The sequence below is a fragment of the Dasypus novemcinctus genome, chromosome 1, assembly GCF_030445035.2.
Source record: "Dasypus novemcinctus isolate mDasNov1 chromosome 1, mDasNov1.1.hap2, whole genome shotgun sequence".
Lineage (NCBI taxonomy): Eukaryota > Metazoa > Chordata > Mammalia > Cingulata > Dasypodidae > Dasypus > Dasypus novemcinctus.
The window spans coordinates 209,399,207-209,425,271 of record NC_080673.1 but is presented as its reverse complement, the minus strand read 5'-3'; the positions used below and the strand labels follow the sequence as shown (position 1 = coordinate 209,425,271).

The window sequence follows — 26,065 nt, the reverse complement described above, 5'->3', positions numbered from 1 at the left end:
TTCATGTAGCATTTTTCTGATTTCCTTTAGTTTTTTGACCATAGTTTCCTTCAGCTCTCTGAGCATATTTCAGACAATTGACTTAAAGTCTTTTTCTGGTCAGTTTAATATCTGGGATTCCTCAGGGATAGTTTCTGTCAGTTCTTTTTTTTTAACCCTTTGAATGGGCCATACTTTCCTGTTCCTTTTTATGCTTTATGGTTTGTTGTTGAAAACTGAACATTATAATATGATAAAAAGAAAATTGAAAATTACATTGTCCGCCTTCCTTAGGGTTTGACTGTCAAAGATTTAGTTTTGTTCAGCATTATTTTGACAGAAATTCCCTTGAATGCCAAGAGTGTTAAAGAGAAACAAAAACCACCTTCCCCAGTCTTTGTGGATTGCTCCATGCTGGGCACTACTTTAGCACAAGCCGGGAGCTCAGCCAGCAGTGAAAGGTTAGGGTCTCCTCATGTCTTTTCAAAGCATGCGTACTGCCCTGAATATGCACTTGGTTCTCTAAATTCTCAGTATACTTGGGCACTTTTGAATGTCCTCATTTCCCAAAGACTTTAGGCAGTCTGCTGTATCTCTCCAGCACAATCGTTTGCTCGTCACAGCTGTGGGGTTTTCATTTGCCTTATACGTGTTTTCAAACAGCGCCTGCCAAGGTAGGTGAAACACACAGCGCTTGTGTGTTGTGTGTTGACCCTTGTGTCAACCCTTCATTTAGCCCCCAAGCAGGTTAGAACAGAAAACAAAGCCGTTCTTAAATAAGGAGAGCCTGAGAATGGGTTCCTCTCTGGGAATGCAGCTAGTTGTCTTCAGGAACATCTCTGAGCTGGAGAGAGTAAATACACTGAGCTTCCCTCCATTTTAAAGTTGCCTTTTTCTTGGCCCAGTGTTCACTTGGGTGCTGTCACCCTTTGACTATTTTCCAGGGTTCTGACAAACTTGGTCCTGACAGTTTGCTTGTTTTTCAGATGTTTCTTGGAGGGACAGGAGTTTAGAGCTCCTACTGTCATTTGGCTAATGTCACACTCATTTGTTTATTTTCAAAGTAGTTTTCCATTTATTATATATACCTTGGGAAAATGTTTATTCAACCATTCAACTACAGAAGGGAACCCTGCCTTCCCCAAGTTCGCACCTCAGTGCTGCAGCAGCATGGTGGGTGGGCAAGGAGGATGCTGCGGGGCAGGTCCTGGCTCTGCCCTGAATTAGCTGGTGGTCTTGGGCCATCTCCTCATCCGGGGAGGGGTGAGAGCAGGCACTCTGTGAGGTGGGGGTTGACTGAGTTCACCTCCCCGAATGAGTGAGTGGAGGGCATGTGATATCTCTGCTGTGAGTTGGGGGAGGACGGATGGCGGTTAAACTGGGGTACGTGGAATATCAGTGCTTTTACCCAGAACCTTGTGTCTCTGTTGTTTGGCCCTGGGAAATGGGTGCTAGAGGTCAGACAGTGGACAGTGGCCCCCCAGCCAGTCCAGAGCCAGTGGTGGGAAAACTCTGTGAATTGAAAATGCTGTTTTTTATTTGTTTCATTTTAAGAAACTTTGCTTGAATTTAAATAATCAGTAATTTTCCTTCCTTTTTTTTTTTCTTTTCATGAAAATCAGCTGTCTTTAATATAGTTCTTACCCTCTTAATGGAGATTTATAACATCACTAGTTATGTTTGTAGTAATTTGGAGCATTTTCCATTTAATTTCAGCTCTGATCATAAAGCAGAACTCTCTGTCCTGGCTGCATTTTCCCTCATCGTGATTTTTATTTTGGTTCAGAGGGGATGCTCTCCCATAATGAAAGTTGCCATGGCCCTTGGACTGGTGGGCGTCTACTGCTACCGGGCTGCCATTGGAAACGTGCTACTCCCATGGCAACAAGACAACAAAGCCATCTCCAAGTAAGTGCACTCGCAGGCATGTGGTTCTATCACTTTTAGATCTGTTTTGATGTTTTTACTATTGAAAACTGCCATGCCAATCTTTAGAGCATTGGAGTTTGGTTTTTGTGAATTGTGATTTCATCAGCGATTACTACAGCCAAACTAAAGAAAACTTTGGTTAAGCCATTTTTGTTAGCACTCTTTCCTTTTTTTTTTCAGGAGAGAGATAAATAACTGGGAAGCAAGGTCATTGAAATTTATTTTGAAAATTGAAAACAGGTAAAACTCCAGAGTATGTCATAGGACAGACAAAGCAGCTCTGGATTGGTTTTTAAATTAACTGCAACATTTAATTGCCAGAATTAAGTTTTACTTAAGACGTAACTAGAGTCATGCGGATAATAGTAATAACTAAAATTTTCCTTGTGGTTGAGAAATGAAGTATGCTAAAAAACTTAATTTTCCCAATAATTTACAGTTAACTTCTGTAAGGGCTCAGGAGCAACCTGAGACCTGAGACCCAAGGGCTCAGTTCAGAGCCCCGGGGGTGGGAAGCTGGCAGGAGGCCCCCCAGAGCATCCACGCCACTCCTGGTCTTTCAGAGCAGCCCCTCGTTTGTGCGTGGTGATGCAGTAGGATGGCTCCCTACCCTTGCAAGGGGAATAAACTGAAAGCCAGTCACCCGTCCTCTTAACAGAATTTATCTCAAGAATGTAATCAGAGATTTACATGTAACCTGACATGGAGGTAAAGAGTGATTACTGAGGCGTCTGTTCACAGACGCAAAAAGTAACAAAATGAGGTAATTTGTCGAACAGTCACAGAAGTATTATCTGAATTGTGTTTAAGCTACACAGTGGCCCCTTAAGGCCATTAAATAGTACGTTTTCATAAGCCGTAAAGATGTGTAGAAGAATCAATGTAAAATTTAGCATCTTCCCAAGCTGGTAAGTGTATATGTTTTTCATATCTACATGAAAGACTAAAATACATAAAATATTGGTTTGATGACATTTAGGACATGGAATCAGGTGGGTTGTGATCATCCTACTCTTGTTTGTGTCTTACAGGTGTCTCATCTTAACAGGTCTTGTTTCTATGAAACACAGCACATGTCTTTTCTAAACAGCCCCCAAGCTGAGGCTGCAGTCCTGTGAGGGGCAGTGGGTGCAGAGGGCACGTCTAGACATGGGGAGCTTAGCGGGAGATGCTGGCTCTGGGCTTCGGGGAGGAGGGCCACCGTGATGCTGGGGCCTGGCCAGGCCGCCCCTGAGGTGGAGCAGGAAGGCCAGGGGGAAGTGCTGCCTTGGACACTGTTGGCTTTGGAGTCTGAGACTGGGCAGATGTCAAGGCTTAATGTGGACATCGGGGTCTTCCACTAAACTTTGGCCCTCCCCACCCGCCTTGCATGCTACAGGAGCCCCCACCTTGTTGGGGTCCAGTAAGTAGCCAGTGTGGCCTTTCAGTTGGCGCTGCTTAGTTCATGATCTTCTTTTAAACCCACCCACTCCCCCATCGCTACCTTACTGCCCGGTTGGCACTAGGTTACCGTGTTAGCTTTCTCCTTTCAGTTCCTCCAGGCTGTTTCCAGATGGCAGTCTAAAACTCTTTTTGTTTTCACTCCTGGCTTTCTTCTGCCCTCAGAAGCCCCCGCTTGGCCACAGTGGAATGATCTTGGGTACCTGGGTTTGCCGAGTGGGGCCTTCCTGCTCGCATCCCCCAGCCTCAGCACATCCCTGTCTCAACACAGCTCAGCTCCTTTTCTCCTCTGAACATCTCCAGCTTTCTCCAGCCTTTGCTGGTGTCTCTTCCTCTGAACCCCTGTGCAGGCTGGTCATTTGCTCTCAGTTCAGGGCACACTTTTGTCTCATGGCAGTAGTGGATGGTTTCACTCCTACTGGCTCCTCCACGGCATTGGGTTCGCATCTCCTGTACCCAAAGGCAATGGTACAATGTACTCGAAGAAAACTTTTGCAGTTAAACTGATCATACTGAAAAAAAAAGGAATTAAAGAAATGCATAAACCTAAGAAAATGTAGTATAGGAAAATACAGTTTTTCAAAACAGATTCATTATGGTGATTATTTCTTTTAAAAAATTATTTACTTAGTATTACTTTAAACAACCAATCTCTCTAGAGTTTAAAAAGTTATTTAAAATATTATGTTAAAAGAATAGATATTTCATAAGGTACAAGTCTTCAGTATAGTACATAAATTGTTGTACACTGAATAGATGACTGCAAAAGGAGCACTAAGATGTTTAACTCATATTTATTGTATGCCAGACACTCTGTGTGCATTCTCTCTTTAGTTCCCAGGATAACTTGGTAGGGTATAGGTACTGTTTCTCTTCATTTTCCAAGTAAGGAAGCTGAGCTTCAGAAGTTTTAATTAACTTGCCCCAAGCTGCAGAGCTAGTAGGTAGCAGAGCTCGTTGTGCATGTACATATGGGTAAATATACAAGTACCTGCTGTTACGAGCAGGATTTCTCAAGTCGGCTCTTGGAAAGTGTACCCCGAGAGGCAGGGTTGCCCACAGCTGATGAGGCAGACAGACACCTACCAGTGGAGGCCCTGGGCTGGTTTAGCTAGCCATTCTGGCACCTTTACGTGTTTCTGAATTAGACACGTTGTTCATGGAAGATATGTGTGTAAATTTTTCTAGCTGGTGCTAACAATGTCACTTGTTTTGCTTTTTTTTAGGGGTATTATTGAAGCTCGTTTTGTTTATGTCTTTGTCCTTGGCATTCTGTTCACGGGCACCAAAGACTTACTTAAATCTCAAGTCATTGCGACAGACTTCAAAACCAAGCCTGTAGGTCTGTGGGAGATATATAGTGCATTGGTTCTTCTGGCAGCGTTGCTGTTTAGACCACATAACCTCCCCGTGCTAGTGTTTAGTCTCTTGATCCAGACGCTAATGACTAAGTTCATCTGGAAGCCCCTGAAACACGATGCAGCTGAGATAACTATAATGCATTATTGGTTCGGTCAAGCATTCTTCTATTTTCAGGTAGGTTTTCATTACCGTCTTGGGTAGAAAGAAGACTGTTATCTTTATATGTTGCTTATTTTTAGTGTTTCTTTGAGAAAACTTTTACCTTGTGTTGGAAAATGACAGTGCTTGTTCTGTGAAAGAACTGTCAATCAATAGGGTATGGTGAATTATGCTTAAAATGCATGTGTTTTACAAAATAAAATATGATTAGTTACTTTAAACAGACATTGTAAGTTTGGATGCCTGAGGGCTTGAGCCAGCATGCTGATTGCTCTCCCTGGGTTAGGTGTGAATTTATTGAAAGCTGTTAAGGAAGCACATCATATCTTCCTTCACTGAATGGTGGCCCTTTGCCCCAGGCATCAGGGGTGCCCAGCACTGTACTGTCAGGTGTCCCCGCCTCTTCCCCCAATTGTATTGTAAGCGTTCTCTCCAGTGTTTAAAGACCTGTCAGAGCAAGTGCAAGCCACCTCTGAGATAGAGCCGGTGGAACTGGTGACCCTCTCCAGCCCAGAGACCCTGCCCACCTGGACAGGGAGACACCAGGTTCCAGCCCAGCCTCCCAGCACCTCCACCTGCATCCGATGGTCCCTCCTTGGCTGTGGTCACTGCAGGCTGCTTTGGGCTCAGCGTAAGGCACGTCTGTGAGGGTGGTTCTCCACCCAGCTCTGACACTCGCTGGTTGGGTGACGTTGAGTGGCATTGGACAAGCCGCCTAAAGCTGGTGGGTTGTTTCCTCGCCTTCAGAGTGAAAGCACCTGTTCCTTTTTGTGGTGCTGGCTCCCCCTCTTCCTCTCCTCTGGTCCTGGCAAGACTTCCCTGGTTCGTGTCCTGGCAGAGCAGTGGGCCACTGGGCCATTGGCCTCTTCCTGCTTCTCTCCTGTTCTGCATCCTCTCTCTCTGAGGCCTTCCTGGCCTCACCCACCCACAGCTGCACAGCTTTTCTGTCTATTCCTTTGACCCTGAGGCCAACTTAGATAAAGGCAACCATAAAAAGGGGAGGGTCTGCCAAAGTCCGCACAATCTGGGTGTGGTATGGGCAGCCCTCCCTGGCTCCTCGCGGGTCCCTCTGGTCCTTCATCTTTCTTCCCCTTTCACTCCAGCACATGGGTCTCCCCACCCTGGACTGCCCCCTCACTTTCTGCCTTCTTGTGCATCCTGTTTGTAGGGGGAAGCAAAGGCGTGTGTGGTTGGCAATTTGGGGGCATCCCCCACAGAACCAGCAGGTATTGGAGGGCCCTGGCACTGGTGCCCAGACAATTGGACATATAAAATGGGGTGTGTCCAGCAGGGACTTGCTCTCGTGAGGGTCTGGCACATAGAGCTTGTCCCTGGCAACTCTGTGGGCCTTGAGAGGACCACACCTCCTCTTAGTCTGAATCAGAAAAGGGCAGTGTATTAGGGTGGTGCAAAAGGAATTGCGGTTTCAGACTGTGAATCTTAAATCATTAAAACTAGGTTCAAACACATCTTTATTAATCAAAATAGGAACCATTACAATCAACACATTGTCATCAACGAGAAATAAGTTTGTTTATTCCTGTAGCGTAAAATCCATGCTTCGGGATCCAACAAACTTGGAAAGCTTTTCTGCATCCTGCTGGTTGTGGAAGCGTTTTCCCTGCAAAAAGTTGTCGAGATGCTTGAAGAAATGGTAGTCGGTTGGCGAGAGGTCAGGTGAATATGGAGGATGATGCAAAACTTCATAGCCTAATTCGTTCAACCTTTGAAGCATTAGTCGTGCGACGTGCAGTTGGGTGTTGTCGTTGAGAAGAACTGGGCCCTTTCTGTTGACCAATGCTGGCTGCAGGCGTTGCAGTTTTCAGTGCCTCTCATCGATTTGCTGAGCATACTTCTCTCAGACGTAATGGTTTCGCTGGGATTCAGAAAGCTGTAGTGGATCAGACCAGCGCAGACCACCAAACAGTGACCAGAACGTTCTTTGGGTGCAAGTTTGACTTTGGCAAGCACTTTGGAGCTGCTTCTCAGTTCAACCACTAAGCTGGTTGCGCCGGTTGTCATGTAAAATCCACTTTTCGTCGCATGTCACAATGCAATGGAGAAGTGGTTAGTTGTTGCATAGAATAAGAGAAGACGACACTTCAAAATGACTTTTTTTTCTATTTTCAGTCCGTTCATGAGGCACACACTTATCAAGCTTTTCCAGTTTGCTTCAAGTGCCACACAACCGTAGAATGGTTGACGTTGAGTTCTTTGTCAATTTCTTGTGTAGTTTAAGAGGATCAGTTTCGATGATTGCTCTCAATTGGTCATTGTCAACTTCTGATGGCCAGCCACTATGCTTCTCATCTTCAAGGCTCTCGTCTCCTTTGCAAAACTTCTTGAACCATCACTGCACTGTACGTTCATTAGCAGTTCCTGACTAAATCCATTGTGGATGTTGCAAGTTGTCTCCATTGCTTTACAACCCATTTTGAACGAACTCAAATTAAGAAAATGACTAGAATTTGCTTTTTGTCTAACATCATATCCGTAGTCTAAAATAAATATAAAATAAACAACAAGTAATGAGTCATTAGTAAAAAAGACTTAAAGTGAGAAATGCACATTAAAATGATGTATAACATAACCACATTTATTTAAGATGTATGTCAGTATCAAACGGCACATTTCAACATCACAAAACTGCAATTACTTTTGCACCAACCTAATGCTGTATGTCCCCTTTTCTGCAGGATCATGAGCAGTGCCCAGAGGTGCTCAGTGAGCCCACAGCAAATGGCTGAGGGAGCGAACTGCATGCCAGTCGACATCCTGCACTGGCCATGGTGGGGTCTAGCCAGGAGCCCCAGGGCTTGCTCCCAGCCCCTGCCTCCAGCTCCTGCTCTTGGAACATCCAGGCGCAGAGAGCAGCCAGCTGACCTGGGGTCCCCATGGTCCCCATGGGCTCAGCTTCCCTTTTTAAATGTCATGGCACACACCTGTCAGTAGAAATTATTGAGAAGGTTGGAAGCTTTGCAGATATGGGGAAATGCAGAGGGTAACACAGGAGCCACAAAGTCCCCGGGAAGTGCCAGGCCCGTGCTCAGGGCAGCGAGTACACGAAAGAGTAAGAGGCTCAGGCCTGGCCCCTGCCTGTGCCAGCTGTGCTTGTTCAGATGGGGAGCTGTCAGAAGAACTGTGTGGAGACTGGGATATTGAACCCTTCACTGCTTACTTATTTATTGGGTATAGATATACTCATTTCAGAAGTCTCCAGGTGGTTTGTGCCAGCCTCAGTTTCTGTTCTCTTTATCTGGAAGCCATTGTGCAGCCTGTCCCCACCAGCCACCACCTACCTGCTCAGAAAGTCTGCCGAGAACACTGTCTATGCACTCCCAAGTAGCACTGGCTGACTGCCATGGGAAGGCTGAGGCCAGAGAAAAGTGCTGTGTCTCCCTCATGAGTGCACAGCAGGTCCTGCCAGAAAGGAGATGGGCAGGAGCCACCGTGCCCTTCCCGGGCATGCACACCCATGTTCACAGCACAGGGGCAACAGCCGGGTGTGGCCCTGTCACCAAGACGTCCGCCTGCCAGGGATCCCCAGGCAGGTAGAAAAGAGGAATTAGACCGAGACACGGAGCTGTGGCTTGTGGGCAGCCTGGCCAGGGCTTGGGCTTCAGTGCTGGGAGAGTCAGACTGAGCTGCAGCCACCCTGCGGGCCGCCCTCTCTCCAGCCAGCTCCTGCTCCAGGGCCCCATGGGGGTGAAATCCAGGGATGGGGCCCAGCATGGCCAGAGTGCCTGGTTGAGGACAGCAAGCCCAAGAGTAAGCAGCCCTCGTGCCCACAGCAGGTACCGTCCAGGGGGGAGATCCTACAGCAGGTAGACGGCGAAAGCAAATGCTAGCAGGACAAGCAGGGCAGGGCCACCGTCCATCCCTCACCCAGCTGCCCCTGCCTGTCTCCCCTGCCCTCATTCTCAGTCTGCACGTCCCCCTCCGCCCAGCAGCCCTCACCAGGGCAGGGCCGAGCTGGGGGCTGGGATATGGGGGTCCGGGCTCGCACCCCAGCTGACCCTCTGGGCCCCGCTGTCCAGTGGCTACAAGCAGCTCTCTGGCGCTCTCTACCTCAGTTTCCCCATCTGTAGAATGAGGACTGTGGAGAGGATTAAATCAGTGCAAGCAAAGCCTCAGAGTGTGGCACTGGCATGACTCGGCAGCTGTGGTGATAGCCGGGGTGGCCCGTGTCGGCAAGGCCACAGTGGCGCCCCAGGGGCGTGGTAGCATTTGGAGCTGGCACCCCACCCCCCCCATCTCAGCGATTCCCTTGTCTCCGCAGCCGCGCTGGCTGAAGGCGGAGGGCATGCCTTGGAGGCTGCTGGAGAGGGGATGACTGAGACAGGGATCAGGTTACTTCCCTGAAATGCTTAGGAGGCAGGTGCGTGTGGCTCAGTGACCGCCTGGACATGCGGCCTGAGGGGCCGCTCACGGGCTCTGTGGATGACGCCCCGACCCAAGGAGGACTCGGGGCTGAGGCCTGGTTCTCAGGCTGGGTCGCTCTGAGCTCGAGGTGCCTATGGGACCTGGGTTCTGGAGCGGGGCCTCAGCGGGCCTGGACGATGCCGGAACGCTGAACGTGAGGAGCGGAATCAACAGGCTGCCGCGCTCGCCAGCGAGCCATCGGTCCTCTGCTCACTGCTGAGAGCCAGGCGCCTGCCAGGCTCATGCAGACCCGGCCTGGTCTCCAGCTCCTGCGCCACCTGCCCAGCGTCCCCAACCCCGCTGGGCTGGGCAGCTGCCCCCAGGGCCGAGCGCAGCCGCAGCTTGACGGCCGGGCCGCCGGTGTGCTTGCCTTGAGGAAGGCAGTTAGGGCTGGGAGGAGCTGGGCACTTGCACTAGTTCTGCTTACTAACCTTGCCAGCGAGGCGGTGGGCGGGCGCAAGGAGGCCCGTTCAGGAGCAGGACGGCCGCCTCTGCCCTGGCATCGCGCCCAGGCTCACTGAGGAGCACATAAGGGATGGGCGTGCTCCCTGTTGTAGTCTCTCCTGCCCCTGACCTGGGAGCGAGGCCAGCGGGTAGAGGTCCCGGTCAGCCCAGGGAGCTCTAGGTGAATGGGGCAGAGCCCGGCGCGCACCATGTGCCCTGACCTTGGGCTGCGTGAGGAGTTAGACGGAACTTCCTGTGTTGCAGGGTAACTCGAACAACATCGCCACCGTGGACATCTCGGCCGGTTTCATCGGCCTGGACAGCTACGTGGAAGTCCCGGCCATTCTCCTGACGGCGTTTGCAGCGTACGCGGGCCCCATCCTCTGGGCTGGTCACTTGGTGAATTACCTCAGTTCAGAAACAAGCAGGTAACCAACATCTCCTTTTCCAGATGCAATTTGTCTGAATTCCAGGGGTGCAGAGGGTCTCCTTCCATTGAGTAAGAAGGAGCAGTCTGCAGCGCAGAGGGCAGTGCTGGGTGCCCGCAGGGCCAGGCCTGCTCTTGTGTCCTGGCAGCACAACTTCTGAGGCAAAGGAAGGGAGGTTCTTTCTCTTGCCAGCTGAGATTTTTCTGCTATTTGTGGCCAGGCAGGTGAGGAAATGGTTGTTTGCCTTTGGGGCTCTGGCCCTCAGAAGCCCTAGGAAGTGGGAGGACCCTGGGAAGCCGGGTGGAGCCCGGCCCACCTCTGGAGGAGCGGCTGTACCGTCCACAGAGGCAACTTTGAGTCAGAGAAACGGGGGCAGGCACGTGGAAGTCTGGTGTCTCACTGCTGCCCTCACCTTTCCCGAAGCCGGCCTGGAGCCCAGCCCCCCTCTTCCTGTCCCCCTCCCCTCCTTTGCTGCACTCTGCTCCCCGCCTCAGTCAGCTGCTGACTGCTGGGCACACTCAGCGTGGCTCGGGCTCCCTGTGGGACGCCCTCGCTCGGATGTCCAACAGGCTGGAAAACCCCACAGGCCCCGGCACTGGGCTTTGCTGTGGGGCCTCTACGGGGAGCACACTGGGCTCTGATGCTGGGGGGTTCCTGGCCCCAGGCACGCCCCTCCCCAGGGGCCACCTCTCTGCCTTGGAGCTCCTCTCCTTCCACACTTTCCTCGCGTGACAGCCTGTTACCACCGACCGCGAGCTTCCTGAGGGCGCAGGGAGGCCCCAGGCTCCTTGTGGCCACCCCACACCCAGCGCTCCCCGTTTCCATTGCCACCCACCTGCCCAGACTGGCTGTGGGTAGAAGCCTCAGCAGGGCCAAGGGCAGTGACGGTCACTCAGCACCAGCAGCAAGGATCCTCCGTTGTACCCTTCCAGACGTCTTTACTCAGCGTCTAGCTCCAGGCTGGCAGCACTCAGCTCTGACATCTTTCTGGAATAAGGGTTGTTTGGTTTGGAGTTGGAGTGTGACAGGCCCAAGCAGACCTGGCCAGCAGGGGCTGCTGCAGAGCTGTGCTGTGGGGAGCCTGGTGTGGAGCCAGCTCTGTCCTCCAGGTGAGCCGGCAGGCAAGGGCCACACACTGAGCAGTGGACACTTCCCCCGTGGGTTTTCCAGGGGCCTTCGGCCAGCCTGGGTTTTGACCTTATAATGAGCTATTTCACAGCCAGGCATGTAGCTTTTGGGGAAGAAAAGAGAAAATAAAGATATGCATGAACCAAAGGTGTCATATCAGGGAGTGTCGGTGAAGATTTCTGTAACTAAGGAACATTTCTCTTGATTTTTAAAAGTATTTCTTCTCCTTTTTTTTTTGGTAATTGTGGTAAAATACACATAAAATAAGTATCATTTTAACCATTTCAAGTGGACAGTTCTCTGATATTAAGTATATTGGCAATATTTTGTAACTTTCACCATTGTTTCTTGAGTATTTTCATCATCCCAAACTAAAATTCGTAGTCATTTAGCAATGACACCTCCTCTCTCCCACCCCAGGTAACCTTTGTTCTGCTTTCTGTCTCTGTGAATTTGCTTTTTCTAAATATTTCATAGAAGAAACCATAAAATATTTGTCCTTTTGTACCATCACTGAACATGGTTCGTCCATATTGTAGCATGTACCATAGTTACTTCCCTTTTCTGACTAAATAATATTCCATTGTATGATATACCACATTTTGTTTACTCTTCACCTATAGATAGACACATAGGTTGCTTCCACCTTTTCATTATGATGAATAATGTTGGTGTTAACAATAAGGTACAAATATCAGTCTGAGTCCCTGTAAATGGATTGCCAAGTCATGTGGTAATTCTGTTTAACTCTCTGAGGAACCACCAAACTGTTTTCCACAGCAGATGCACCGTTTTACACATCCTCACCAACACGTTGGTTTAGTTTTTTAATAGTCATTCTCATGGGTATGAAATGGTGTCTTGTGGTTTGATTTGCATTTCCCTAATAGCTAATGGTGTTGGACATTTTTTCATATGTTTTTTGGCCATTCGTGTATCCTATTTGGAGAAATGTCTTTCGTCCTTTTTTAAGTTGTATTGTCTTTATATTGTTGAGTTGTAGGTTTTTTAAAATATATTCTGGATATTAAACCTTTATCAGATAAGTGGTTTCCAAATATTTTCTCCCACTGAGTAGGTTGTCTTTTCATGTTTAAAATAAAGTCCTTTGATGCACAAAAGTTGCTTTGTTTTGTTTTGTTTTGTCTTTTTGATGAGGTACCATTTGTCTGTTTTTTTCTTTTTCTGCTTGTTGCTTGTGCTTTGGTATAGAATCTAACAAACCATTGCCTAGCATAAGTCCCTGAAGATGCTTCCCCATGTTTTTTTCTAGGGATTTTGTAGTCCTGGCTCTTCTATTGAGGCCTTTAATCCATTTGAGTCAATTTTTATATATGGTGTAAGAGAGGGGTCCCTCCTTCATTCTTTCATATACGAATATCCAATTCTCCCAGCACCATTTGTTGAAGAGAATTTTCTGTCCCAATTGAGTGGTCTTGGCAGCCATACCAAAACCAATTGGCCATAGATGTGGGGGGGGGGTCTGTTTCTGAGATCTCAGTTGGATTTCTTTGTTCTATATTTCTGTTCACATGCCAATTCCATGCTGTTTGGACCACTGTTGTTTTGTAATAAGTTTTATTTTTTTTATTTTTATTTCTTCTCCCCCCCCCCCCCACTCACCCAGTTGTCTGCTCTCTTTGTCCATTCACTGTGTGTTCTTCTTTGTCTGCTTGTATTCTCATTAGGCAGCTCCAGGAACTGATCCTGGGACCTTCCAGAGTGGGGGAGAGGGGATTACTCTCTTGTGCCACCTCAGCTCCCCTGTTCTGCTACATCTTCTTACTTTCTCTCCTCTGTGTCTCTTGTTGTATCATCTCACTGCACCAGCACTCTGCATCAGCCAACACTCATGTGGGGCAGTTTTCCCGTGTGGGGCGGCATTCCCAAGCAGGGCAGCTCTCCTGCGCAGGGCCACGTTCCCGCATGGGCCAGCACTCCACGTGGGCCAGCTTGCCCTCACCAGGAGGCCCTGGGCATTGAACCATAGACCTCCTGTATGGTAGAAGGGAGCCCAAGTGGTTGAGCCTTATCCGGTACCCTGTGATAAGTTTCAAAGTTAGGAATTGTGAGTCCTCCAACTTTGTTCTTCTTTATCAAGATGATTTTGGCTATTTGGGGCCCTTATCCTTCCAAATAAATCTGATGATTTGCATTTCCATTTATGCAAAGAACGCTTTTGGAATTTTGATTGGAATTGTGTTGAATCTCTAAATCCTTTGGGTAAAATTGACATCTTAGCAGTATTTAGTCTACCAATCAATGAGCATGGAATGTCCTTCCATTTATTTAGATCTTTGATTTCTTTTAGCAAAGTTTTGTAATTTTCCATATATCAGTCTGTTACATCCTTGGTTAAATTTAACATTAGATATTTATTCTTTAGTTGCTATTGTAAATGGAATTTTTTCATTATATCCTCCTCAAGTCATTACTAGTAGTTTAGAAATACTACTGATTTTTGCTTGTTGATCTTGTACCCTGCCACTTGGCTAAATTCATTTATTAGCTCTACTAGCTTTGTTGCTGATTGTTCATGATTTTCTTTATATAGGATCATGTCATCTGCAAATAGTGAAAGTTTTACTTCTTCCTTTCCATTTTGGATGCCTTTTATTTCTTTTCCTTGACTTATTGCTCTGGCTAGAACTACCAGTACAATGTTTGAATATTAGTGGTGGCAGTGGGTATCTTATCTTGTTCCTGATCTTAGGGGGAAAGCTTACCATCTTTTACCATTGAGTATGATATTAGCAGAGGGTTATTCATATATACCTTTTATCGTGTTTTCACTGATTCAGTCTCTCTACTTGTTATTTATTTGATGTGATGTTCTGTTTCTTCCTGAGTCAGTGTTTCTAGGAATTTGCCCATTTCATCAAGGCTGTCTGATTTGTCTTGCATACAGTTGTTCAGAGTTTGTCTTATATTTCTTTTTATTTCTGTGGGGTCAGTAATAATGTCCCCCTTTTAATTTCTGACTTTAGTTGTTTGCATTCTCTCTTTTCTAAATTAGTCGAGCTAAAGATTTGTCAATTTTATTGATCTTTTTCAAAGAATCAACTTTTGGGTTGGTTGATCCTCTTTGGTTTAGTGGATTTTTTCCCTCTATTTCATTTTTCTCTGCTCTAAACTTTGTTATTTCCTTCCTTCTGCTCCCTTTGGATTTAGTTTGCTCTTTTTTTTTTTTTTTTTTCCCCCTAGTTCCTTTAGTTGTGAGGTTGGGTCTCTGATTTGATCTTTCTTTTTTTTTTTAATATAAGCATTTAGAGCTATAAATCTCCCTCTCAGTACTACCTTTGCTGCATCTCATAAGTTTTACTATGTTGTGTTTTCATTTACCTCAAGATATTTCCAAATTTCCATTGTGATTTCTTCTTTGACCCTTTAGTTGTTTGAGTGCTCTGTTTAGTTTCCACATATTTGTGAGTTTTCCAGTTTCTCCTTCTATTTTTGATTTCTAACTTCATTCCTTGTGGCTGGAGAAGCTATACTGTATGATTTCAGTATTTTAAATTTTATTTAAACTTGTTTTGTCCTAACACATGGTCTTTCCTGGAGAATGACCCATGGGCACTAGAGAAGAATGTTATTTCTGCTCTGTTGGGTAAAATGTTCTATATATGTCTATTAGGTCTAGTTGATTTATACTGTCATTCAAATCTTCTATTTCCTTATTGCTCTTCTGCCTAGATTATTGATCGTTATTGAAGGTGGAGTGTTAAAGTCTCCTTCTATTAATGTAGAGCCATCTAATTCTCCCTTCAAATCTGTATTTGTTTCATGTATTGTGTGGCTCTCCACTAGGTGCATATATATTTATAATTGTTATGTCTTCTTGTTGACTTCATCCCGTTATCTGTATATAATATAGTGACGTTTTGTCCCTCATAACATGTTTTTACTTAAAACCTATTTTGTCTGAAATTTGTATTTCTCTTTTTGAAATTTGTATTCTCTTTTGGTTATAATTTACATGGTTCATTTTTTCCTTCCTTTCCTTTTCAGCCTACTTGTGTCTTTGAATTTAAGGTGTGTCTCTTGTAAACAGTATATAGTTGGATCATGGTTTTTATTTATTCTGCCAGTCTTTGCCATTTGGCTGAAGAGTTTAATCCATTTACATTTCAAGTAACTACAATAATGTAGGCCTTTCTTCTGCCATTTTGGTATTTTAATTCTTATACCTTCTTTTTGTCCCTCATTTCTTCCACTAATGCTTGCTTCCGTATTTGTTTTTTATAATTGTACCATTTTGAGCCCCTTCTCATTTCTTTCTGTATATACTTTTCCTATTTTTTTTTTTTTGTTATTCTTAACTAGGGAACAAAAGATAACATTCTATATCTGTAACAGTCATATTTGATTTGATACCAACTTAACTTCAATAGTATACATATACATGTTTCTATACATCCCCATCCTTCCACCTTTGTGTTGTACTTGATACAAATTATATCTTTATATAGTGCATGTCTAGAATCATAGATTTATCATTATTTTTTATGTATTTGGATTTTAGAACCGTTTAGAAGTAAAAAGTGGAGTTACATACCAAAAAATAAAATAGTTTTGATAGTTACAGAAGGTCTTTATTTCTTTATGCTGCTCTGCTCCACTGTCTAGTGGTCTTCCTTTTGTTTGGTAGAACTCCCTTCAGCATCACTTGTAGAGCAGGACTCGTGGCCACAAACTCCCTCAGCTCTTCTTCATCTGTGAATGTTTCAATCACTCCCTCATTGTTGAAATACAGTCTGGCCACATATAAATTCTTAACTGGCAATGGTTTTCTTTCAGCACTTTAAATATTTCATTCCACTGCCTTCTTCCTTGGTTTCTGATGAGAAATCAGCACTTAATCTTATATGGTCTCCCCTTGTACATAATTTGTTTTTCTCTTGCAGCTTTCAGAACCCTCCTCTTGTCCTTGGCATTTGACAGTCTACTAGCAATGTTCTCTTTGTTCTGCATGTTCTGCATGGTTCTCTTTGAGTTTATACTGGGGTTTGTTGGGATTCTGAATGTGCGTATTTGTCTTTCTATTTGGGAAGTTTTCTGCCATTATTTCTTTGAATATTCCTTCTACCCTCTTTTGTCTTTCTTCTCCTTCTGGGATCCCCATAATGTGTATATTGGTGTGCTTGATGGTATCTGACACCAAGGTCTCAGACTCTGCTCGCTTTTGGGGTCTTTTTTCTTTCTGCTCCTCAGTCTGAATCATTTCAGTTGTCTTGTCTTAAAGTTCACTGATTTCTTTCTTCTGCCAGCTCCAATCTGCTGTTGAAACTCTCTGGTGAAGTTGGAGTCATCAACTTGAGTATTTCTATTTGGTTTATTTTTTAAATGTCTATTTCTTTTTTGAGATTTTCATATTGTTCTTCATTGTTTTCCTGAGATCCTTTAGTTCTCCATGTTTTCCTTTATCTCCTTGAGCATATTGAGGATTTTTTTTTTCTAGGAGGTACTGGGGGTTGAAGCCAGGACCTAGTACATGGAAAGCGGGTGCTTGACCACAGAGATCATTTTTTTTAAGTCTTTCTCCTTTGTGTCCAATGTCTTGTAGTCAGCATTGCTGGTTTTTGGATTTTTGTCCTGTTACTTTGCATGGGCCATCACTTATTATTTTTTTGTTTGTCTTATAATCTTTTGTACATCTTGTAATCATTATACATTTTAATATTTTGAAGTACTATCTTTGGGATCTAGTTCCTGACATGGCTGTTCCTTAGGTTTGTATCCAGCTAGTGATATGACAGATTTCTTTGTGTTCCAGCAGCTAACAAAAACAACCCAACACAAAAAAACACGTTTCATAGTCTCTGCAAATTGGCTTTGCATTGGCTGGTGCTCTCCTTCAGAGTTTTGCCCTCCTCTCAAAAAGATCAGCCTGAGGCAAATGGAAGTGCAGGGTCCCCTCCGTCTCTTCTGAGCCTGCTTCTTATCCTGGCCTTGTGCTTGCTCGTTACTTTAGGAATTCCCCTATGTATAGGAATTCAAGTGTCCCCTTTAGTCCCTATGAAACAGACTTTCTCCCACTTCTGGTGCTCCAGCGTATGACTCAAAGCAGGTAAGCCCAAGCACCGGACCATTTGGACTTCATTTCTCGCACAGCTGTAGCTGTCTGCAAGCTGCGTAGGCCTGATTGCTTATGTTTGTGCCCCATGATTTTCTATTTGTTGTTTACATCTTATAACGTGTGACCTACTGGTTTTGTAAATAAATAACTGCAGCACTTGGAGGTGTGTTTTCAGGGATCTCCCTGGCCTCGGCAGGGACCCTCTCGGGGTATCTCCGTGTGGCTGTGGGCAGCCTCCCCCATAACCAGGAGTGAGTCAGAGATGTTCCTCCCGGCCCCTTCTGGACTTAGGGTCCAGGAGTCTGTGGGAGGCGCTGCAGAGGCGACAGCCCCGGGTCGCTGCAGGGGAGCTCAGGGGTGTGCTGTGGGGCAGGATCCTCCCCATCGTGCTGTCTTCATGCATTTATCCTTCCTGTTAGTTTCTGTCACCTTCACTAGACTGTAGCCCCCTGGGTTTTCCCTTCTTTTTCTTCTTTTTCTGAAGGATCTGGAGGAAAGTCTGGCACTTAGTGAACAGAGTAATTATCGTGTCTGGGTGAGTGAGTGGAAGAAGCCTCCTTCCAGGCCATGAGCAGAAATTGCCCATTGTCTTCAAAATAAAAATGTGATTGCATATATAATCTTGACTTACCTGCTGTGGACCACCACTAACGCAGATTTTCTTTTTGTTTTATTAACAGCAGTTCAGCCCTGAGCCATGCTTGCTTCTGCTACGCACTGATAGGTTCTATTCCAGTTTGTGCATATATCATTTTGGTGACATCCCTGCGTTATCATTTATTTATATGGAGTGTATTTTCTCCAAAACTTCTCTATGAGGGAATGCGTCTTTTCATTACAGCTGCTGTTTGTATATTTTTCATAGTCATGGATCAAACCAAGCTGACAAAATCTTAGACTAAGCTATTAAAGACACTGGAAAAATACTGTATTTTTAAAATCTGCTGTTTACTTCATGGATCTGAGAAACAAAAAATCTGTTTAAATGCAAGATCATTATAACAAAGATGTGAATTCTACAAAGTTGATGAATAGCTTCAATTTCTTGGACTACTGCAGTTGAATTTAAGTTAAATACCAAGTGATTTATATTTTCTCCTTCTAAAAAAGGTTACTTTAAAATAATTGTTTGAGTTTTATATTGTGAGTATTTCCCCTTGACAGGCACTCCAGAAAGTTCTGAACTTTTAATTTCCTCTGATAAGCTGTGATAAAACCCAAGTCCAAGTGTGTTTACATCCATGAGTAAAGCCTTTGTCTGGGTATCTGAGTTTTGGAAGAGGGGCTGCTCTGTGAGGGAGGGGTGCTCAGCGTGTGGGCCTTCACTCTAAACACCACGGACACTGAAGAGCACTTGTTTATTCAGTTCTATCTACCAAATGCCGATGGTGTTGGAAATTAAGACGTTTGAAAGCTATTCGTTTAAAAATAATAAACCTATTGTGTATTAACATGGCATATGCTTAAGAAAAATAACTTCCAGAGCAAATGGATTTTTTGGGAAGAGCAGCTGTTTCACGTTTTCAAGTCTCTTTAACATCTGGCTCAGTTGAGGGCAGCGGGGTGCCCCTGCCCGCTGCCGCGGCTGCACCTGCAGCTGCACTCCGTCTGTTGTGGCACTTGTTTCTGGCCGGCGTGCAGGAAGGAGAGGACGCAGGTGGGACTAAGCATGGTCTGCGTTGCATCAGCAGAGTGGACGGATGTGGTTTCCTGGCTTTGGCACGTCGTGCTCTTGTGCCATGCTGTCATGGGCACAGCTGGGTGAGGGACACGAGGATCTCTGAGCCTTAAACATTTCAAAATAAAAATTTTAAAAAAGCTTGGTTGCAGTGTGGAATCTGAAATCACATTGTTGAATTTCTGTGATCTGTTCCTTAAAATCCACAGGTCTGCCCTGCACTGGGCACAGGTCTTTACCAGGAGTGGGACTGGGACATCCACTGGGTTTTATGGGACTCTCCCAAATGTTGAATGTTCATCATTCAGTACCAAATAGTCACTTTTTAAATTTTGTTGATATAATCATCAGTCTCAGAGAAGAATCTTTAGGAACTGGGAAGCTCACAGTGGCAGATACACATTTTCCAAAACCCTTTAACGCATACATGAAAAACTCAAATTTTCCATTGACGGCAAACACCGAGTGTTTTCCTTGAAGTGACAAGTCTCACCTTGTCCGTTCTCAGGATGTCTGCAAACCCGTAAATGTAAAAAATCGGTTTGTTGGTCACTTTTCCAAGGGAGGTGCTGGGTCAGCTCCCAGATCCCCCCATCTTGCTGCGTGGCTCTCGCCTGCTTCCCATTTCATCAGAGTAGTCAAGGCCTGTGCTCAGCGGTCACTGTCAGACTCAGCAAGGGCCTTCTCTGCTGTGGGCACGTGACGGTGAAGAGTGACGTCCACGCACTGCCTGGGACCGTTTGGCTCGAGGAGTTTGTGCCAAGGTACCCTTCCCTAAAGCGCCGTGGTTCCCGGGGGACTGCTGACGGGGCACCTCAGACCAACTGTGAGGACGATGGCCTCCCATTCCTCCCTCCTGAGCCCACCATGGCCTGTGTTAGTAACAGACATAAACCCAGAGGGGCCCGGCTCCAGCGCCAGCTGTCCACACACCAAGTGCCCACCAGGGCAGCTTCCCGCGCTGCCCCTTCCCTTACCTGGGTGTTTGAGGTGGGCTGACGCAGCCATACCTTCCAAGGTGCTGTTTTCTTTACCTAGACTCCCATTCCCGCTTACATCTCCCCAGGATTTCCCTCCCCCTCTTTTTAAGGAATAATGACTGTGTATTTTGTAATTTTAAAAAGTTATAAATACCTCAAGCAAAATCAAATGTAAAGGAGAAAACTTTTTAAAATCTCACCACTCAGAAACAACAATCTTTAACATTTGGTGAACATAATCCAAGACATCTCTGGATGAATGGAAGCATAGACAGATGGAAGATGGAGGCCGTACAGGCAGAAGTCCCTGTGTGTGGACAGGTGGATGGACAGATGGATGGAGGGAAGGCAGGAAGGGGGGCGGGGGTGGGTGGTAGATGGAAGGATGAGAAGAGGTATAGATGGATGCATACGTAAGGTCATACTCTATTGCTATTTTCAGTAAAAAATGTTTAACTTTCTGAATTTAGTAGAAAAAGAAATATAAGTGAAACTGTAGAAATTGCTGAACTTTGGTTAAATTTTTTTGCATTACAAAAATATTAAAATATTCCTATAAGATTGAAGTATGAAGAATGTTAGGAGACTGGAGTCACGATTTTTTTTTAATTAACTGCTTCCCTATTTTAATCCCTATCTATTGGCCCCCTACTATAAGGAGGAAGAAATTGTCAGGTTCTTCCTTCCTCTCCCACTTAACAAATCTTAAAGAATTATCATTTACGGCATTTATATTTTATTCTATAATGTACTCAGTTGATTCTCATGATTCTGCAGGCCCATCTCACCTCCAGACCTTCGGCATAGCTTTTTGCTGCTGAATTCTACATTTTCTTTCATCTACTTGCAGGATGGATTTTATTGTCCAGTAATTTTTTCAGAGGATTTTTGGATGTTGAATTCCTGAATCTTAAATCTGGTGTTGTGCTTGAAGAGCAACTCGTGTCCCTTGACCCCGAGGTCCTACCTCTCTGTGCTCTCACATTGCATGTGGTTGTGGTAATCATCTCCCCTTGCAGACAGCTCACTTTGCCTGGCACCTTCTTTTCTTTTCCTTCCCTCCCTCCCATCCTTCTCTCCTTCTCTTGTTTCTTTCTTTCTTCTGTTTTTCTGACTCTGCCTTTCTGGATTTTTCCCTTTTTCATTGGCATCTATGGTAGTTAGCAGTTTTCCCTTTTTCCCAAAGATTTTCTAAGACAGTGTTTCTAAATTTACAAATATGTAAATTTTTATTTCTAAAATTATTTCTTTCTAGTTACAAGGCATCTCCTACTTAACATCAGCAATCCATTCTGAAAAGTTGATGCTTTTTGCTAAAACACTAACTGGGGTCTACTTACCATTGTTTTAAATGGAAAAATATACTAATGCGTTACAAGGCACAATCAAGCTCCATACCAGTCTCCTAAAATGTAATTAAAAATAGTGAAAATGTCTATATCAAAGTAGCACACTATCATGTTGAAAGCAAAATGCTTCAAACACCCCTTCCTTCCTGATCATTAAATAGTTAATGTGGTAGAAGGGCCCCTGCTCCGTGCCCAAGGCCCTTGGCACCAGCACCCCACGGTGTCAGCGTGAGATTCAAATGTCTTACTAATTGTATCCGGAGTGCAACAGGAACTTTTCCCACATGTTTTGTTAAGATTTGCATTTGCTGAGTTTTAAAAATAAAAATAAAATTTTTCTTATATAAAGAAAGTCTGGAAAATACTATATTGAGAGAGTCTGTAAAGCTTCAGAATTAAAAATACAGGCATTGTACAAGGAAAGCATTATCCAGGAGACATTCTTAGGGTAGACCTGTCTTTGTTCTCAAAAATAAATTTTATTTTGGAAAACTTTAAGCATGTAAAAAGTAACAGAGTAGTGTAATCAACCCATCACCCAGCATCAACAATTAACTACATTTGGCCATTGTTAAGTTGTCCATACATTCCACCTCTGGTCCCTTCCACTCAATTATTATTTATTTTACAGTTGTAACTTTTCAAGGTAATTTTCACATACATCAAAATTCACACATCATGGCTATACAGTTTTTACAAATGGATACATCATGCAACCCGCACTTCTGTCGAGATATAGAATGCTTCCCTTTCCAGAAAGTTCCATCAGCGTCCTTCCCAGAGACAATCACTATTTAATTAGATTAGTTTTGCCTGTTCTAGAACCTCAATTGAATAGAGACAGTTTATAGTGGGGTTTTTTCCCCTAGCTTCTTTTTCTCAGATGAATCTGTGAGATTCATCCGCGTAGTTGCATGTATCAAACTCTGTTGCATTCTATAGCTGAGTAGGGTTTCATTGTATGGCCATTTTACATTTTGTCTATGCATTCTTCTGCTATGGGCATTTGGATTTTTTCCAGTTTTTGATAAGTAGGAATAAAGTGGCTGTGAATGTTCTTGTACAAGTCTTTTTGTGGATATATGCTTTCATATCTCTTAGAGAAGTACCTAGGTCTGGAATTGCTGGGTCATAGAGTAAATGTATGTTTAAATTTTAAGAAACTGTCAAAATAATTTCCCAAAATAGTTATACCATTTTATATGTGCACTACCAGTGTATGAGTGTTCCAGTTGCTGCACATCATAGCCAACATTTAGTGTTGTCACTCTTTTCTTTTTTGCAGTTGTTTTATAATTTTATTTGATAATTGTTACTTTCCAGCCACATTGATCGTAGGTTTTTGAAAGTGATGATATGTACATAGGTAACCACTTATATGGAGCTTATTTGAAGAATCTTCATTCTTGTTAGTTTTCTGGACAACCACTGTGCACTGATACGGTGTGGAACATTCCCTATCCCTCTGGCCCAGACAGCCTTGTTGTGCCACCTGTCAATGCGCACATCTCTTGTTCTCATTTCTTTCATGGCAAATTTCTGGATCTCTTTGAAGGCTTGAGGGATATGTTTCTTGAAGTGCATTCCATGGATGTGCCTGTGAATGTTGATGGGGTGCTCCTTGGCCGCCACTTAGTTGATGGCAGAACGGCCCTTCTCGCCACCCTTCTTTGTGGGAGCCATTCTGCCCAGATCAGGTCAGAAAGGAAGAGTGTGAGGGATTGTGGGAGAAAGAAATCACTGGCCAGTCTCTAAAGTTAGCCATTAGGAAGGATATGTAGTAGTATATCATTGTGGTTTTAGTATGCATTCCCTGATGACTAATGATGTTTAGAATTTGTGTGTATGTATTTATTGATCATTTGTAAATCTTTTTCTGTGAATTACCTGTTCAAGTCTTTTGACCATTTCTTAAATTGAATTATTTTTTTGTTACTGAGTTATGAGTTCTTTGTATATTCTGGATACAAATTCTTTATTAGATGTGTTTATTAGATATTTTCTCCCAGTTTATGGCTTGTTTATTCAATTTCTTGATGGTGACTCTTCTAATGAACAAAAGTTTTTTTATTTAGGTGAATTCTTATCAATTATTTCTTCTTTGTTCAGGTTACAGATATTCCTCTATTTTACTTCTAAAATCTTTATATTTTTAGCTTTTACATTAGGCTTATGAACCATCTCAAATAGTAGTAGATGCTATGATTAATAATAAAGGTTCTTTTTTCTTTCTTTTTTCTATATACTTATCTATTTTAGCATTATTTATTGAAAAGACTTTCTTTTCCTCCATTTGAATAATTTTGGTTTCTTTGTCAAGAATCAGTTGATGGTATGAGTGTGGGGTTTGATTTCTGTACTCTTTGTTCCATAGATCCACTTGTCTATTTTGCAACACCATAGAGTCTTGATTACTGTAGCTTTATTGTAAGTATTGAAGTCAGATGGAGCAAGTTCTTCAATTTTTTTTTCAAGATTGTTTGGCTGTTCTAAGTCCTTAGAATTTTCTTATAAATTTAGAACCTGTATAAATTTCTGTTTTTACAAATGGGCAGGTATTAAGACTGGGATTGCATTAAATCTATAGATTACTTTGGAGAGAACTGAATCGTAACAACATGAAGTCTTTCAGTCATGAACATGGTACATTTCTCCAGTTATGTAGGCATTTTTAAATTTCAACAATGTCTTATAGTTTTCAATGCAGATATTTACAAGTTCTTTATTAAATTTATTCCTGTATTTTGCTGGTATTTTTTAATGCTATTATATACACAGTTGTCTTTTTAATGTTATTTTCCAGTTTTTTGTTAATTAAGGAATATCAAAATAAAATAAGGTTTGTTTGTATGTTGACCTTGTATTTTGGGGCCCTGCTAAACTCATTTATTTTGTTAAATGTTTTAATGACTTTTTAGGATTTCCTATATAAATAATCATGTCATCTGTGAATAGGGAGTTTAGTTTCTTCCTTTCCAATCTGTATGCCTTCTGTTTCTTTCTCTTGCCTTATTGAAAAAGCTAAAACATCTAGTTCAATGTTAAATAGAAGTAGTGAGAATGAACATTTTTGCCCATGTTCCCAATCCTGGAGTGAACGTGTTCAGTATTTCATCATTAAGTATGATGCTAGCTCTTCCCATAAATGTTCTTTATCAGAATGAAGAAGTTCTCTTCTATTCCTAGTTTGCTGAGAGTTTAGTTTTTGTGTGGTTTATTTTGCTTTCTATCATGAACAGGTATCAGATTTTGTCAAATGTGTTTCACCATGTATTAAGTTGAGCATATGGTTTTTCTCCTTTACTCTGTTCATATGGTGGATTACATTGATATTTTTGAGTTTTAAATGACTTTGACTCTCATTTGATTGTGATCTATTATCTTTTTTATATATTGGTGGATTTGATTCACAAATATTGTTACGAATTTTCATATCTATATTCCTAAAAGGTTTGGCGTGAGGGTTATTCTGGGCTCAAAAAATTGATTAAGAAATATCGCCTTTCTTATTTTCTGAAAGGGTTTATATAAATTTGATACTGTTTTTTCCTTATTTGCCAGAACTTACCTGTGAAACCATCTGGGCCTGGAGTTTTCTTTGTTTCATGTGTATTTTACTTACATACATACCCTCCCATAGAGTATTATAAATTTTGCTCTAAAGGTTATATTTTTCAAATAAATTAACCAGGAAATCACACATATATATTTTTTCTTGAATCTATAAGTTGATTTATTTCCACATTTGAGAAGTTTGGGGCAAGTATTCAGTTTTGGGTTTTTTTGTGTGTGTTTGTTTTTTTGTCCTATTTTCTCTCTACTGTCCTCCTGGAATCCAATTACATATTTGTTAGACTACTTGATATTGACCCACAGATATCTGAGCCTCCATTTACTTTTCTTCAATCTTTTTTTCCTATCCTTCAGATTATAAATTTTCCATTGATGTATTTTCAAGTTCACAGATTATTTCCTGCCTTCTCCAATATGCTGAAAAGCCCTTCCAGTGAATTTTCCTTTCAGCATTTCTCTTTTTTTTTTTTTTTTTTTGTAGTTCCTGTTCTGTTGAGATACACTATCTCTTTATTCATTATGTGTATGTCTAAGTTCCTAAACATATTTATAAATACTGATTTAAATTACTGATCTGTTTATTGCAATAATTTGGTCATCTCAGGGTCAATTTCTTTTGACTATTGGCTTTTTTCTCTGTATGGGTCACATTTCCCTAGTTATTTTTAAGTGGGTATGAATGGTATGTTATAGTGACTCCAGATCCTAAGTACCTCTGAAGCACAATTTTTGTTCTACAAGGCAGTTAATAGGCTACAGTCTAACTTCAAACTCTGTCTCCTCTGCTGAAACCTCTGCTGAGTTCTTTCAGCTTCCAGCTACTGCACTTTTGCTGGACACCTTGACATATCCCCTGAACACGTATAGTTTAGCCAAGGATTTGGTCAGATTTTAAATGTATATTTTCAGGCTCATCACATTTGTATCTCCCTTCATTCCAGGGATTTCCCACTAACTTTCTGGTTGTTCTGCCAGCCCTAGACTCTATCCTCTGACATCTCAAGAAGTACCTTCAAGCAAAAGACTTGAAATTTACAAATCTCATCTGTTCAGTTTATTCCTCAATAGTAGATTTTACTCCAATTTCTATCTGCTTTAGTCATTCTACAGTGCCTCAA

At 43.2% G+C, this 26,065-nt stretch overlaps 1 protein-coding gene across 13 annotated transcripts in view; it reads left to right on the top strand.

The window, feature by feature from the left end:
* Nucleotides 1-26,065, top strand: part of PIGG (phosphatidylinositol glycan anchor biosynthesis class G (EMM blood group)) — a 78,253-nt gene that overhangs the window by 51,221 nt on the left and 967 nt on the right. For 5 of the 13 annotated variants that reach the window (XM_058302003.2, XM_058301999.2, XM_058302021.2 and 2 more), the window contains exons 10-13: nucleotides 1,696-1,887; nucleotides 4,575-4,884; nucleotides 10,000-10,163; nucleotides 18,048-24,736. In XM_058302003.2, coding sequence (XP_058157986.1) covers nucleotides 1,696-1,887; nucleotides 4,575-4,884; nucleotides 10,000-10,163; nucleotides 18,048-18,264 — 883 coding nt within the window. In that variant the 3' untranslated portion in view covers nucleotides 18,265-24,736. Of the gene's footprint in view, nucleotides 1-1,695; nucleotides 1,888-4,574; nucleotides 4,885-9,999; nucleotides 10,164-18,047; nucleotides 25,075-26,065 lie in introns of those variants that run through there. The other 8 variants (XM_058302013.1, XM_058302019.2, XM_071217795.1 and 5 more) reach the window with 4 other exon arrangements.